Consider the following 17,798-nt stretch of genomic DNA (forward strand, 5'->3'; position numbering starts at 1 on the left):
ATTGTAGTGCTGAAATGTGAAGTAATCTCCCAGTGTCTGGTTTAAAGCAGACTGAACCATGTTTTCCTCTAGGATTTTGCCTGTGTTTAGCTCCATTTCGATGGATCGGTTACTGACTGACTGAATGAACTGAATGAAAGGAGAACGAGAGGATAGGTCACTGAGGTCCTACAGAGGGGGTATAGAGGGTATTGGGTAGATATATAAATTATAGACAGGGAGGGAAGAGAGGAGTGGGGTAACTACAACGTTGTTGACCCATCCTCAGTTATCACCTATCACAGCCATTAAACTCTGTAACTGTTTTAAAGTCACCATTGGACTCATGGTGAAATCCCTGAGCGGTTTCCTACCTCTCCGGCAACTAAGTTAGGAAGGCTGCCTCTATCTTTGTAGTGACTGGATGTATTGATACACCATCCAAAGTGTAATTCATAACTTTTTTACCCATCTACCAATACGTGCCCTTCTTTGCCAGGCATTGGAAAACCTCCCTGGTCTTTGAGGTTGAATCTGTGTTTGAAATTCACTGCTCGACTGAGGGACCTTACAGATAATTCTATATGTGGGGTATGGAGATGAGGTAGTCATAAAAAAAATCTTGTTAAACAATGTTATTGCACACAGAGTGAGTCCATGCAACTTATGTGACTTGTTAAGCAAATTTGTACTCCTGAACTTATTCAGTCTTGTCATAACAAAGGGATTGAATACTTATTGACTTAAGACATTTCAGCTCTTCAATTGTAATTAATTTGTTAAAAAAATAAATATATATATATATATACATAATTCCATTTTGACTATGGGGCATTGTGTGTAGGCCAGTGACCCATTAAGTGAACATTAAATCCATTTTAAATGTCGGATGTAACACAACAAAAGGTGAACAAAGTACTTTCAGAAGTATTGTGTACCGTATCTGTTTTAGAGTGAAATAAAAACTCCAATGAGAAACCTAGGCGTTTTTATATTTGGCCAAAATTACTCACCAGCAATGTTTTGTCTCTCAAAGAAGCTCATCATTTAGTTGTTTACTACTTGTTGTTTTAGTCAGAAAATGATGGGAAAATGTGACCATCTTGCTAAAAGCATCTCAAGACCTTTTGATGTATCATTAGGTAAATTAAGTCCGAGCCAGGCACTCATGCTCCTGGTATCCCTTTGTCATTTTCAGAGCAACTTTCTCTCCCAAAATAAAATGCCATAACTGACCTTACTTAGATCATTGACAACATCATCTTACTCTTTCTTTCTCACCACATCACGTTACACTAAAAAAAATAATATCCTCTTGTTTTTACAGTAACTTACTGGCAGCCTGGCAACCTGTAAGTTACGGTAGAAAAAGGAACAGCATATGTACCATATTTTACGGTATACTGTTACTATTTTTACAGTATAATATTTTATGGTATACCAATGTGGTTACTGTAATATATTTATAGTACCAATAAGGCTACTGTAGTTGTTTTACGGTTACAAATAGTCTTACTGTAAAGCCTCATTTACTTATTTCCCAGAGTGCCTTTTCGAGTGAATTGTAGCATTATCAACCATGACTGTATTTGTTAGTGATACAGACAAGGTTGTTGATTTCTTTATTTTCAGTCCTGTGGCCTTCACTAAGTGAGTTCTTAGTTGAACGTTATGATTAAAATTAAACATTTCATGACAATGTATTACATATCTCATAAGGCCTTATTTTGTGGCCTAGTTTTACCCTAACACAGTGGCCTGAAACTCATGGTTTACAGGCCACATCAGGCCTCAAACCAAAAAACTATTGTCACATGCGCCGAATACAACTGGTGTAGAATTCACCGTGAAATGCTTTCTTACAAGCCCTTTGCAACAATGCAGAGTTAAAAAATTAAATGGTAATACAAGAGGAATAAATAGAATACACAAGAATGGAACTATATATTGTACAGGGAGTGTCAGTACCACAACAATGTGCAGATGTATGAGCCACTTTGCAAGCCAGCGTAATGTGACTTTCCTGTAATTTTCCCTGGGAAACCTGGTAAAGTTATCAGTATTTTTCACCCTACTTTCAAATCACATTATCCTGGCTTGCAAAGTGATGTGTATTGGAATCCAGCCAGTGTTAGAATTTGTAACACTTTGAATTTTCATTCACCCACAACCTGCATTCAGAATAACTATCAGGGTTAGGGATATTGTGGAGACTATCTAAACCATTTCAACTGGAACAACCATTTCAGTAACGGGTGCAAAAAGTCTAAATGATTAGATTAGTTTACTTTTTTTTTGTTGTTATCTTTGTCTAGCATAAGATTATACCAATAATAATAGTCTTGTTATGGTACACAGTACTCTTACTGTAATCTTCTGTTTTACCATTGTTTAAAAGTTGTAGTTACTTGTAACTGGCAGTACCATTACTGGTACTGTAATATATTGTAAGGGGTTGGAGAAGGAGAAGGGAAGAGTTGTTTGAATTCAGGCTCAGTGATGTTGCAATTTGTCTCATTTCCACAAGGGGCGTGCTTACATGTAGCTTCCTATTTTGTGTGAGCTTGGTTTATGTTTCACTGAACAATTATTTATTTATTTCATATTAAACCACATGGCCACAAACAAAGCCATGCATATAAAATAACAAAACAAGAACCAATTCACTAAGAATAAAATATTTTATTTATAATAATAAATAGCCAAATCGTTTTCTCTCTTGCTTCAGAGGATGTGTTTGGGTTTTGTTGTTCGTGTGCTTTTAGTGTGGCATTCTCTTTGGAACATTCACAAATACATTAAGTGAACTGCATTTTTTACAGTAATCTGCCAAATACATTACATTTTTCTCGACCATTGAATTTCTTCCCACACTGCAATGTAATTCATGGTAATCTACAGTATTCAGTTATACAGTCTGCTACTGTTGATTGTATAGTAATTTACAGTGACAATTTCAGGATAAAAAAAAGTTTACCTTAGAGACCAGTGCCTGGTCCAAACACATCTATAATCCAAGTGGTACATCAGTTTAACAAAGGTCTACACATATCACTGATAAATTGGGAATCTTCTGACAGCAGCTAAATAATATCATCCAAGTGGTACAATAGCCTATCACTGGCAGCTAAATAATATCATCCAAGTGGTACAATAGCCTATCACTGGCAGCTAAATAATATCATCCAAGTGGTACAATAGCCTATCACTGGCAGCTAAATAATATCATCCAAGTGGTACAATAGCCTATCACTGGCAGCTGGGACACAGTTATAGGTTATACAAGGATTCCTTGGATGTGCTCCAATAGAGTCATATGCATTCAGAAAGTATTCAGACCCCTTCAGACCCCCCCCCCCCCCCCTCTAAATGTGGGTTGCCCTGCGTTCCCATTTGGTAATCCGACCCTGTATCACGTGTGTTGTTATGTGTTATTTCTTTCCTCGTGGCAACTGGAATAATGTGTGTGTGTGTTTGTGTGAGAGAGAGAATGCTGCCTCTCTATGTCACTAAATGATGCATGACCAGCATTCACCCCTGACCCTCAGTCAACAAAGAACATCATTTGGAGCACTACTGACATATGCACACACACGCACACACACACACACACACACACACACACACACACACACACTCTCTCTCTCTCTCTCTCTCTCTTTCCTTTCTACTATCCACCAGTTATCTCAAGATCCCAAGAGAGGTTAGCGTACTCAGAAAAAACATATCTGTAGTTGTGTTTGAATGACTGTGTGTAACCAGAGCTCTCCCCAAGTCGTGCAAATAACTACTCTCTCATGTTGTGTTGAACCATAGAAACAACCGAGAAGAACTAGTTACTCTCCTCTTCTTCTGGAATTGGCAGGATAAACCGATTGGGATCAGACATCTCTTAAAATGTCCTGATGAATGTTCACAGAGACCTCTAGGTTCACTGAGAGGACAGTGAATACCTAGCAGTGGACTGAACAGCTGAGACGATTGCCTGCCTGCCTGCCTGCCTGCCTGCCTGCCTGCCTGCCTGCCTGCCTGCCTGCCAGCCTGCCTGCCTGCCTGCCTGCCTGCCTGCCTGCCTGCCTGCCTGCCTGCCTGCCAGCCTGCCTGCCTGCCTGTTTTGTTGTGATGGTTAAATTATGTTCCTGAAAGGCTGCCCATAACATGAAACCAATAAGACATACCTGTTCCTGAAAGGCTGCCCATGAAACCAATAACACATACCTGTTCCTGAAAGGCTGCCCATGAAACCAATAACACATACCTGTTCCTGAAAGGCTGCCCATGAAACCAATAACACATACCTGTTCCTGAAAGGCTGCCCATGAAACCAATAACACATACCTGTTCCTGAAAGGCTGCCCATGAAACCAATAACACATACCTGTTCCTGAAAGGCTGCCCATGAAACCAATAACACATACCTGTTCCTGAAAGGCTGCCCATGAAACCAATAAGACATACCTGTTCCTGAAAGGCTGCCCATGAAACCAATAAGACATACCTGTTCCTGAAAGGCTGCCCATAACATGAAACCAATAAGACATACCTGTTCCTGAAAGGCTGCCCATGAAACCAATAAGACATACCTGTTCCTGAAAGGCTGCCCATGAAACCAATAACACATACCTGTTCCTGAAAGGCTGCCCATGAAACCAATAACACATACCTGTTCCTGAAAGGCTGCCCATGAAACCAATAACACATACCTGTTCCTGAAAGGCTGCCCATGAAACCAATAACACATACCTGTTCCTGAAAGGCTGCCCATGAAACCAATAACACATACCTGTTCCTGAAAGGCTGCCCATGAAACCAATAACACATACCTGTTCCTGAAAGGCTGCCCATGAAACCAATAAGACATACCTGTTCCTGAAAGGCTGCCCATGAAACCAATAACACATACCTGTTCCTGAAAGGCTGCCCATGAAACCAATAAGACATACCAGTGCACAACTGGGGCAGCTGAAAGGTAGGAATGTCAGTCAGTCAGTCAGTGGTCTCTTTGGCCACTGGTCAGTGATTTTCTGTACGTTTGCTGAAGGTTCCAAGAGCTTTCGACCGTGAGTTCCATTCTGAATAGTTCCACATTCCACATTAAAGCAGTTCTCTGAGCCAGTGTTATGTTTTGCCCCTCCCCTTTTAATTCTGCTAGCTGGATCTCAAATTCAGAACACAAAAACATTACGCGTAACACAGCCACAGGGACAGCTGAAGCTGTATGTGAATACAGAGGAGAAAATAAAAAAAACTAGGTTAGGAATTGTTGGTTGTTGTACATCAGACCTTGGTTGAAATACTATTTGAAATAATTTAAAATACTTTATCTGTGCTTGATTGCTATGGAACCAATAGAAAAGTCTGAAAAGTGCAAAACCCTGCCGACCTGACACTCCAGGCAGGCTAAAGCAAATGCAGAATATTTTGAAAGATTTCAAATAGTATTTCAACCCAGGTCTGTTGCACATGTCAATCAAAATTAAGATAGAAAAGCTATAAAATATATATATAGAGTGTATATACACTACACATACAAAATTATGTGGACACCCCTTCAAATGAGTGGATTTGGCTATTTCAGCCATACCCGTTGCTGACAGGTGTATAAAATTGAGCACACAGCCAGGCAATCTCGATAGACAAACATTGACAATAGAAAGGCCTTACTGAAGAGCTCAGTGACTTTCAACGTGGCACCGTCATAGGACGCCACCTTTCCAACAAGTCAGTTTGTCAAATTTCTGCCCTGCTAGAGCTGCCCCGGTCAACTGTAAGTGCTGTTATTGTGTTGTGGAAACGGCTAGGAGCAACAACGGCACAGCCGCGAAGTGGTAGGCCACACAAGCTCACAGAACGGAACTGCGGAGTGCTGAAGAGCGTAGCGAGTGAAAATGGTCTGTCCTTGGTTGCCACACTCACTACCGATTTCCAAACTGCCTCTGGAAGCAATGTCAGTACAATAAGTGTTTGTTGGGAGCTTCATGAAATGGGTTTCCATGGCCGAGCAAGCCTAAAATCACCATTCCTGCCATTGGACTCTGGAGCAGTAGAACCGCGTTCTCTAGTGTGATGAATCACGCTTCACCACCTGGCAGTCCGACGGACGAATCTGGGTTTTGTGGATGCCAGGAGAACACTACCTGCCCGAATACATAGTGCCAACTGTAAAGTTTTGTGAAGGAGGAATAATGGTCTGGGGCTGTTTTTCATGGTTCGGGCTACAACGCTTAGTTCCAGTGAATGGAAATCTTAATGCTACAGCATACAATGACATTCTAGACGATTCTGTGCTTCCAATTTTGTGGCACCAGTTGGGGAAGGTCTTTTCCTGTTTCAGCATGACAAAGCCCCCTTGCACAAAGCGAGATCCATACAGAAAGGGTTTGTCGAGATCGGTGTGGAAGATCTCAACTGGCCTGCACAGAGCCCTTATCTCAACCCCAATGAACACCTTCGGGATGAATTGGAACGCCAACTGCGAGCCAGGCCAAATAGCCCAACATTTGTGCCCGACCTCACTAACACTCTTGTGGCTGAATGGAAGCAAGTGCCCGCAGCAATGTTCCAACATCTAGTGGAAATCCTTCACAGAAGAGTTGAGGCTGTTATAGCAGCAAAGGAAGGGGGGGCCAACTCCATATTAACGCCCATGATTTTGGAATAAGATGTTTGACGAGCAGGTGTTCACATACTTTTGGTCATGTAGTGGATATTTAACATTTCTTACTGGAGATGTCTGTGAAAGCTACTGGGTATGTCCCTCATGTCAACTTATTCCTATGTTTCCCACGCCTTCCCACTTGGGGAGGTATTTTGGTGCGGGACAGGAAGTGAAGGGGCAGAGTTACAGATTTGGCATTCCCCCAGGCTCAGGTGTCGAGGCAGGGATCAGGTATCGTGTCTAGACGACCAGCTGTGCATCTTCACTCCGTGCCCCTTCCTCCCTGCCTCTCCCGCTGGAATCAGGAGTCACCTCTGAACTTAAACACCTCAGCTGGCCACTGCACAGATTATCTAATGAACTATTATATAAAGATTAGTCAATCTACTCTGTGCATTCTGTAGCTCGGGCTGATAAACTTTGTGACCAACCTGAATGTCTTTGAGATCTATAGAGAGTATAATCCTCAACAAAAAAAAGAACAGCATAACATACTTAACATTTCAGGATGCCTTGCCTTTTTCCTGTCACTGTGTTATGTGGTTTAGTGTGTATGTGCAACCTAGTTATTCTGCCCCCACTGTGTTCTTTCTGGCCCTCAGGGCTTAATGTGCTGAATGTGTAGAAATGTAAGGAATACATGGAGGAATATGATTATGTGATTCCTAGAAATTCCATTCTGTTTGGGATTTAGATTTAGCATGTTTCGACATTCTTCTCACGTACCTCTCGTCTCTGTGATGTCAGCATTGGTACTTCTGCTTCTGTCTAGTTTTCACTCTCTCTCTCTGTGTTTTTCTCTCCTCTTTTCATTCATGCTCATCCGTCCTCTTCTTTGATTACCCCCCCCTCTCTCTTTCCTCTGTGTCTTGTTCACCCCTTTCTATTTCTCTCACCATCCCTCTATCAACTCCCTCTCCCTCCCTCCCTCTCTTCCTCCCTCTCTCCTTGCCACCTCTAGCAGGCCGTCTGCTCTTTAGGGACGAACCATCTCACATTCAGCCTTATGTATCATCTTGCAAGGTCGACTCTGAAATCTTATTTACAGGAATAGCATGCATCGAGGAAGGGCTCCGCTCTAGTCTGTGTGTGTGAGTGTGTGTGTTTTGTGTCCTTTTGTCTGTGTTATGTGTTCCAGAAGAGCTGTGCAGCGTTTTGCATAAGAGAGCGAGCAGACAAAGCCGGCCGGCGGGCAGACGCTGGTGTAAAGGATGTGTGTTGGAGACTGGGGACCAGAATGTAGGAATTTATTACCAGCAAGCTCTCTGCTGACAAAGCTGCATCTTAGACACCCGGAGAGGATCGGAGAGGGGGATGCTGTCTCCCTCTAACTGGACTGTGACTGCTCTTTGTCTGCTCCCACCTCTCTACATCTCTCTCCTTTCTTCTTCCCCCCTCTCTCTATCTCCCTCCTTGCCCTCTGGATCTGGGAGTGAGGATGTGAGCGACGAGAGGAACAAAGAGAGGAGGTCACATTCTAACCTTCTAACCTCAAGACCTGCTAATGGAAATACATCTAAAAAGGAACAACATGCTCTGAGAGATTCTCTCTCTCTCATTTTTCCTCGTTTTTCTCCTCCTCTTCCTCCCCTTCTTCCTCCTCCTGTTCCTGTGTCGGGTTCCTCCGTAGAGTCACGGTTCCACCATGTCCTTGGCATTCTGTGGAAACGAGAACAACTCGTTGGCATACAACGTGGACCGCGGCGTCCTCAACAACGGCTGCTTCCTGGACGCGCTCAACGTGGTGCCGCACATCTTCTTGCTCTTCATCACTTTCCCCATCCTCTTCATTGGTGAGTGTCCGCACAAGGTGAGAGCCCCCCGGCCGCATCACACACACAACAATCACATGACCGGGAAAGTATAGACACACACACAGCAAATTGGCCAGTGTTACCTAGTGTTGATTTTTCAGTATAACATTTCTAGTGTTGATTCAGGAGTTAAATGAACTCTGTAAGTGTTAATAACATTCAGTGGTGTAAAATAATCCAAGTGTTGGTGTTAATAACCAATATAAGAGTGTGATTGTGTCAGTTTTACTCTGTGGAGAGTAAAACTTTCCCATCAAAACCACGGCTCCATCATTATCATATTTCCCAGCATGCTCTACTGCAGCTAGACTTTTTAGGATTGTTTTTAATATCTGTGTTTTTGTATGTACATTGATTGAAGGCCTTATGATATTTTAATGTATTGTCTTAAACAGTTACATATTAATGATAATATTAGCCTACAATAAGAACTCACTTGGTCCAAAGGACTGAAAACAAACAAATTCAACAACCATTTCTCGGTCACTAACAAATACAGTCATGGGCGGTAAAGCTTTTTATTTGTTATTTTTGTTGAACCATGACTGGAGGTATTGTACAAGTTTAACTGCTACATGGTCATGTAACTTAAAGTTTGAGTTGGGCCACTGCCAGTTCTGAGCTCTTTGTAAATGCTTTTGTAAGAACATGTGGTAATGGAGACTTGTGAATAATATTGTAATATCCTGACATAAAGACATACAAATGTGTAGGTGTAGTGGATAAAAACATTATGTACAGTACGTTTGGAAAGTATTAAAACTTCTTCCCTATTTCCACATTTTTTTACATTACAGCCTTATTCTAAAATGTATTAAATAAAACGTTTTCCTCATCAATCTACACACAATACCCCATAACGACAAAGTGAAAACAGGTTTTTAGAATTTTTATTCAGTATTCAGACACTTTGCTATGAGACTCAAATCAAATCAAATCATATGTATTTGTCACATACACATGGTTAGCAGATGTTAATGCGAGTGTAGCGAAATGCTTGTGCTTCTAGTTCCGACAATGCAGTAATAACCAACGAGTAATCTAACCTAACAATTCCAAAACTACTACCTTATACACACAAGTGTAAAGGGATAAAGAATATGTACATAAAGATATATGAATGAGTGATGGTACAGAGCAGCATAGGCAAGATACAGTAGATGGTATTGAGTACAGTGTATACATATGAGATGAGTAATGTAGGGTATGTAAACAAAGTGGCATAGTTTAAAGTGGCTAGTGATACATGTATTACATAAAGATGCAGTAGATGATATAGAGTACAGTATATACATATACATGTGAGATGAATAATGTAGGGTATGTAAACATTATATTAAGTAGCATTGTTTAAAGTGGCTAGTGAATCAATTTATATTATTAAATTGGCTGGAGTTGAGTCAGTGTGTTGACAGCAGCCACTCAATGTTAGTGGTGGCTGTTTAACGGTCTGATGGCCTTGAGATAGAAGCTGTTTTTCAGTCTCTCGGTCCCTGCTTTGATGCACCTGTACTGACCTCGCCTTCTGGATGATAGCGGGGTGAACAGGCAGTGGCTCGGGTGGTTGTTGTCCTTGATGATCTTTATGGCCTTCCGGTGACATCGGGTTGTGTAGGTGTCCTGGAGGGCAGGTAGTTTGCCCCCGGTGATGCGTTGTGCAGACCTCACTACCCTCTGGAGAGCCTTACGGTTGTGGGCAGAGCAGTTGCCGTACCAGGCGGTGATACAGCCCGATTGTGCATCTGTAGAAGTTTGTGAGTGCTTTTGGTGACAAGCCAAATTTCTTCACCCTCCTGAGGTTGCTGCACCTTCTTCACGACGCTGTCTGTGTGGGTGGACCAATTCAGTTTGTCCGTGATGTGTCCGAGACCCAGGGTCTCGAGCTTGGTGACGAGTTTGGAGGGTACTATGGTGTTAAATGCTGAGCTGTAGTCGATGAACAGCATTCTCACATAGGTATTCCTCTTGTCCAGATGGGTTAGGGGTTAGGGCAGTGTGCAATATGGTTGCGAAATTGAGCTCAGGTGCATCCTGTTTCCATTGATCATCCTTCCGATGATTTTACAACTTGATTGTAGTCCGCCTGTGGTAAATTCAATTGATTGGACATGATTGGGAAAGGCACACACCTGTCTATATAAGCTCCCACAGTTGAAAGTGCATGTCAAAGCAAAAACCAAGCCATGAGATTGAAGGAATTGTCTGTAGAGAGCTGAGACACAATTCTGGTACCCTGGGGAAGGCTACCAAAAATGTATGCAGCATTGAATGTCCCCAAGAACACAGTGGCCACCATAATTTTTAAATGGAAGAAGTTTGGAACCACCAATACTCTTCCTAGAGCTGGTCTTGGTCAGGGAGGTGACCAAGAACCCAATGGTCACTCTGACAAAGCTCCAGAGTTCCTCTGTGGAGATGAGAAAAACTTCCAGAAGGACAACAATCTCTGCAGCACTCCACCAGTGCTGAGGAGTGGCCAGACGTGAACCACTCCTCAGTAAAAGGCACATGACAGCCCGCTTGGAGTTTGCCAAAAGGCACCTAAAGGATCAAACCAAGATTTAACTCTTTGGCCTGAATGTCAAGCATCACATCTGGAAGAAATCTGGCACCATCACCATGGTGAAGCATGGTGGTGGCAGCATCATGCTGTGGGGATGTTTTTCAGCTGGAAGACTAGTCAGGATTGAGGAAAAGTTTAATGTAACAAAGTACAGAGCGATACTTGATGAAAACCTGCTCAGGACCTCAGAAAACCAGACATGACAACGCAGGACTGGCTTCGGGCCAAGTCACTGAATGTTCTTGAGTGGCCCAGCCAGAGCCTGGACTTGAACCTGATCGAACATCTCTGGAGAGACCTGAAAATAGCTGTGCAGCGACGCTCCCCATCCAACCTGACAGAGCTTGAGATGATCTGCAGAGAAGAATGGGAAAAACTCCCCAAATGCCAAGCTTGTAGTGTCATACCCAAGAAGACTCAAGGCTGTAATCTTTGCCAAAGGTGCTTCAACAAAGTACTGAGTAATTATGTAAATGTAATATTTCTTCTTTTTTTTTGCAAAGAATGTACTTTAATCACTGGTGGTGATGATCAGGAGGATGAAAATGATGAAGATATTATCGAGCCTTACTCCCTAAGATAATACATTATTACTGAGCCTTACTCCCTAAGATCATCAATTATTACTGAGCCTTACTCCCTAAGATCATCAATTATTACTGAGCCTTACTCCCTAAGATCATCAATTATTACTGAGCCTTACTCCATAATAAGATCATCAATTATTACTGAGCCTTACTCCCCAAGATCATAAATTATTACAGAGCCTTACTCATTAATAAGATCATCAATTATTACTGAGCCTTACTCCCTAAGATCATCAATTATTACTGAGCCTTACTCCCTAAGATAATACATTATTACTGAGCCTTACTCCCTAAGATCATCAATTATTACTGAGCCTTACTCCCTAAGATCATCAATTATTACTGAGCCTTACTCCCTAAGATCATCAATTATTACTGAGCCTTACTCCATAATAAGATCATCAATTATTACTGAGCCTTACTCCCCAAGATCATAAATTATTACAGAGCCTTACTCATTAATAAGATCATCAATTATTACTGAGCCTTACTCCCTAAGATCATCAATTATTACTGAGCCTTACTCCCCAAGATCATAAATTATTACTGAGCCTTACTCATTAATAAGATCATCAATTATTACTGAGCCTTACTCATTCATAAGATCATCAATTAATACTGAGCCTTACTCATTAATAAGATCATCAATTAATATTGAGCCTTACTCATTAATAAGATCCTCAATTAATACTGAGCCTTACTCATTAATAAAATCATCCATTTATACTGAGCCTTACTCCTTAAAAAGATCATCAATTATTACTGAGCCTCTTCCATATGTTTCACTTTTTACATTTAACTATGCATTTATTAATTTAGCATAGGAATATACATTCCACTGTACAGTATGCATAGTACACAGTGTGTCCCCTATGATAAAACCCTTAACATTGTAACGGAAACCTGGCACTCGGTGAAGTCCCTTGTTGTGGGAAGCAACAAGCCCAACCAGCAGGAACCCTTTTCTACTGTCGGGGTTGGGTTAAACATCCCTGTTCGCCTCCCGTCCTCTTTCGCCTGGTTACCCTCCCCCCTTTTCCACTGGTGTCATAATCACTGTGTAACCGGATGGTCACCTCCGTGTCATCAATGCATGACAAGTTCACTGTGCCCCTGTCCCTGTTGTTAAAGTTATTACAATGTGCTAAGGCAATCCTCCAGTGTCATTACCATTGCGGGACCTGTGTTTTGTCCCTGTGACAGCTGTTGAAAGGACACTAATGTGCCTGGCTATGTGTCATCGGCGTGTGACTGACCAGTTCACTATGTCCCTGTCACACTGTTGGAGGGAGGCCATTACAACTGAAAAGGAACCCTATTCCCTTACAGTGAACCACTCTGGGCTCTGGGAAAAAGATGTGCATGCCATACAAGATTTACCCTGAAACTAATGAGGACTGGTATTAACTAATTAGCTCAGAATGTAGATGAGATAAAAGAGAGAGACAAAAAAACAGAGAGACAGCAATAGAGAAGGAGAGAGAACTACTGTGTAAACTGATGCTAATGGTTAAAGGTTAAACTCATAAACTCACAAGGACCACCGTGGAGGTGAACGGCTATGGAGCAAACTGATCTCTGTTTCTCTCTGACTCGCTCTGTCTCTCTCCTTCTCTCCCTCTCAGTTCAATTCAGTTTAAGGGGCTTTATTGTCATGGGGAACATGTGTTTACATTGTCAAAGCAAGTGAAATGGATAATAAACACAAGTGAAATGGATAATAAACACAAGTGAAATGGATAATAAACACAAGTGAAATGGATAATAAACACAAGTGAAATGGATAATAAACACAAGTGAAATGGATAATAAACACAAGTGAAATGGATAATAAACACAAGTGAAATGGATAATAAACACGAGTGAAATAAACAACAAAACATTTAAAGTAAACAGTCACAAAAGTTCCAAAATTATAAAGACATTTCAAATGACATATTATCTATATATACAGTGTTGTAATGATGTGCAAATAGTTACAGTGCAAAAGGGAAAATAAAATAAACATACATATGGGTTGTATTTACAATGGTGTTTGTTCTTCACTGGTTGCCCTTTTCTTGTGGCAACAGGTCACAAGTCTTGCTGCTGTGATGGCACACTGTTGTATTTCACCCAATAGATATGGGAGCTTATCAAAATTGGATTTGTGCACATAGCTTGTCTTCTCTTGAGAGCCCGGTTTGCCTTGGGCTCCCTTTGTCTAGTCTGTACATAGTCAAAGATTCCCTTCATTTTGGGTCAGTCACAGTGGTCAGATATTCTGCCACTGTGTACTCTCTGTTTAGGGCCAAATAGCATTCTAGTTTGCAATTTTTGTTTTGTAAATTCTTTCAAATGTGTTCCAATTTTTGTTTTCTCATGATTTGGCTGGGTCTCTCTCTCTCTCGGTTTCCTCCTTCCTTCTCCAGCATTCAATTAATTTATCTGTTAATGTGGCACATATATGTAACATTGTTTTAAGAGTTTAAGAGACTCCTGAGTCCTATCCCCCTCTCCAATGTTCACAGTGATTCAGTTACACTCACATTAAAAAATACCATAGTGTATACTATGGGAGGAATACTGTAGTATTCACTGCAGTGTTTTTGCAGACTTTACTGTAGTATTCCCTGTATTTTTTTTAGGGACTGAAGTCCACAAAAACACTACTGTGAACACTGTAGTATTTACTGCAGTATACTGTAGTATTGAAAAAGGTAGTATGTACTATATTAATTACTGTAGTGTTTTTGCAGACTGTAGTGTAGTGTAGTATTTTTGTGGACTGTAGTATATTGTACTATTTTTGCGGACTGTAGTATGGTATACTATAGTATTTTGGGGGACTGTGGTATACTTTAATAGTTACTGTTTTCTCAGACTAGTATTTACTAAAGTTTTGTTGTATTTCTATCTTTGAGATCTTTGAGAGGTGGGGGACTTTCTCCTTGAGAAAACCTGCAGGAGAATGTCTGTAGTATCTACTACAGTGTTTTTTTGTGGATAATACTGTAGGATTGACTATAGTATTCTACGGTATACAAAAATATTCTATAATAGGTACTACACGTGATCGAGGGATACTACAGTGTGTAGTATAGTATCCTACAGTATACTACAGTTTACTACAGAATTATATAGTAAATACTGTAGTATTCTATACTATAGTATACTCACCAGAGCAGGTGTCACTGTGTATGCGTGCGTGAGTGCCCCGTGCACGGACGCGTGCGGCGTGCACGGCATGCGCGGGCATGCGCGTGTATGTCTATGTGTTTGCGTGCGTTCCAGCATTGCTGTGAGTGATTAACTCACCTCCCGACAGGGAAAGTGGCAGCCAGCATTAGCATAATGTAATTGGTAGGGAGATGTTGTTTAAGGCAGCAGTTGGATGCATTGATAATAAAACCCATGACACTTTGATTATTATTTCATTTTAATGAGCATTTTGTCAGTACCACGTGTGTTTGATAACCCACAAGCACAGCAAAATAAGCTATTCGTGTCCTTTATTGAAAGCATGAATCCACTGGGCACAGACGTGTAGTCTGATTTACATTTGTTTGATTTGTCAACTAATGTGAATTCAACATGAAATCAGCAAAATATTTCACCATGTCATTGAATTTAGGTTAAAAGTTGGGTGAAAAAAAGACAAAATGCCCCTACGTTGATGACTTTTTACAAATCCAATTCATTTTCCATGTTGATTCAAGGTCATCACATAGATTTTGGGGGGTTGAAATTACCTGTAAACAATGTTGATTCAAACAGTTTTTGCCCACATGTCTAACTGGCTGCTACTGCCTGGCTCAAGACCACATTAGTCCATTGAGCTAAAATCCTAGATGTTAGCGTTTAGGAGCTGACTGTAATGAAAAGAAAATTCCAGCACACTGGTGATCCATAGTCTTTCTACGTCTACGTTTCTATAGTCTTTCTACGTTAATGGTAGTTTGACTGAAACATTGGTAAAAAAGATCCATTAAATGTCAGAAACATCTTGATCACCTATGTGCAGCCATTGTCATGTTCTGACCTTTATTCCTTTTGTTTTGTCTTTATTTAGTATGGTCAGGGCGTGAGTTGGGGTGGGCAGTCTATGTTAGTTTTTCTATATTTTCTATTTCTGTGTTTGGCCTGATATGGTTCTCAATCAGAGGCAGCTGTCTATCTGATTGAGAACCATATTTAGGTAGCCTGTTTTCCTTTGTGTTTTGTGGGTGGTTATTTTCAGTATTTGTGTGTCTGCACCAGATAGAACTGTTTCGGTTGTCACTTTGTTGTTTCGTACTTTTGAAGTGTTCAGTTTCTCATTAAAAAGATGAACACTAACCACGCTGCGCTTTGGTCCTTTCCTTCTTCCACCCAAGACAGCCGTTACAGCCATTTTTATCTCAATATCAACTGATTTCTGGGTAACAGTTAAATACATTACTGTGATTATTTTAAATTTTAAAAAATGGTCTAAAAGAAACAAAAATAGCTTCTTAGTAAAATGCAATTCCTCAAGCAAGAAGTTTGCTCGGACTGCTTGGGAGTGGTCTGAGGGAGGGGTCTAATCGGAGGAGCCTAATGGAGGGGATGTGTAACCTGAAAATGAGCTGCTGTTGGTAGTGAGGAGGGCAAACTCTTTGTTATTGGTCTATTAACTTATATGTCCAAAAACTCCACCCAGACACACAAACTGATACTTCAGGTGGTTTTTTCAAACAGCTTTTACAAGAAGTGCATTATCATAATTTTCACAATCACGTTTTTGACTACACTCCCTTTACCGAAGATAAAAAAGATCTTCATGCATATAGCAGCACATAAGGTGTGTGAGTTTACTTTATAATAGCTTTTAGGAGTTCACAGGAAGTCTCAGGCAAGGTAGAATTGTTCTCTTTCTGTCTAGACAGGCCTAGCTGCAGGCACCGGAGGCTACAGACAAGGTTACTGTTAAGGGGAGATTAGCTTGGTGACCCACCTCACAGTGAAGACCTTCAGACTTTCCCGGATGCCACTGATTCCCCTCGGATGACCTTTTATCTTGTCCTACTCCTACGACCTTTCATCTTGTCCTACTCCTACGATTTTTCATCTTGTCCTACTCCTATGACCTTTCATCTTGCCCTGATCCTATGACCTTTTATCTTGTCCTGCTCCTATGACCTTTCATCTTGTCCTACTCCTATAACTCACAGGGACAACTTCATTGTTAAGCTTTTCAAGGTTGGACTGGGAGTTAGCAGAATTGAATCTACAGCTTTAAGCAAATGTCTGGAAGTGAATACGCCTGAAGGGGACTGTGTGTGTCCACCACAGTCCCTGTACGCAAATCAGTAGTCTGAGGTGTCTTATTTGAGGCTAGGATTTGATCTAATCAGCAGCAGATCCAACCTTGACATTTGAAGGTAATTTATGATTGAGCTGACATGTTCAGCATTTACCGTGATTGTGGTATGTGTGAACACAAAACATTGCCTTTTAAATTGTGCATAGCTGAAAAAGCTTGATTGGATTGAATCCCGGCTGTAGACAAGTAAAATGTATAATATTATTGTGGATGCTTAGTGGAAATTGACTCTCACCTGTCCAACTCTCTCCTAGTGCTTCATTTGTAAATTGGGACCTGCTGGAACAAAAAGTGAGCTGAGAGGAGGGTGACCTGGGGGCTCGGAGGTACCAGAACGCATTAAAATAAAATATTATAATAAAGCAGGGCATATGGCATAGAGCACTTGAGTAGAGGCGCTTGCAGAAGTTGCACACAGGGTGATTCTTTTTCTAAGCCTAGGGTCTGGGAAAAGACACACTTATTGTACAATACTAGGAGGAAATTATAGTCCTGAAAAAACTTTCCAGTTTCACAGACTCACTCAATGATGCACAGCTCACTCACCGGTGATGGCCAATGCGCTCGTGCTGAAAGCCTATATCTTACTTGTTTTACTTTGCCAAACAATGTCGTTCACTCAATAGGCCTACTTGGAAGTTGATTACATATTTGGTAGCCTACAGACAGTTTAGTATTCTCTTTTCAGCAGAATCCAAGGCCTGTTTTGCATGTTGTTCACTGATAGATAAACGGTGCGTTCCCGACGGTAGGAATGCCTTGTGATTGGGCAACACACAAAACACACAATAAGCTATTCATCCTCTGTGGCTAAATGATAGACCTACTCCTGGTGTAGTATTCTGAATTATTTAATTTATGCTGTGGCACCTCC

General features: G+C 41.1%; 1 protein-coding gene across 2 annotated transcripts in view; it reads left to right on the forward strand.

The window, feature by feature from the left end:
- Positions 1 to 7,473: 7,473 nt before the first annotated feature.
- The window catches only part of LOC110522733 (ATP-binding cassette sub-family C member 8-like), a 136,548-nt gene continuing 126,223 nt past the window's right edge, over positions 7,474 to 17,798 (forward strand). Inside the window, exon 1 of one of the 2 annotated variants that reach the window (XM_036969078.1) lies at positions 7,474 to 8,430. In XM_036969078.1, coding sequence (XP_036824973.1) covers positions 8,283 to 8,430 — 148 coding nt within the window. In that variant the 5' untranslated portion in view covers positions 7,474 to 8,282. The remainder of the gene's footprint in view (positions 8,431 to 17,798) is intronic. The other variant, XM_036969077.1, reaches the window with a different exon arrangement.

The sequence above is a fragment of the Oncorhynchus mykiss genome, chromosome 30 (genome assembly GCF_013265735.2).
Source record: "Oncorhynchus mykiss isolate Arlee chromosome 30, USDA_OmykA_1.1, whole genome shotgun sequence".
Taxonomy (NCBI): domain Eukaryota; kingdom Metazoa; phylum Chordata; class Actinopteri; order Salmoniformes; family Salmonidae; genus Oncorhynchus; species Oncorhynchus mykiss.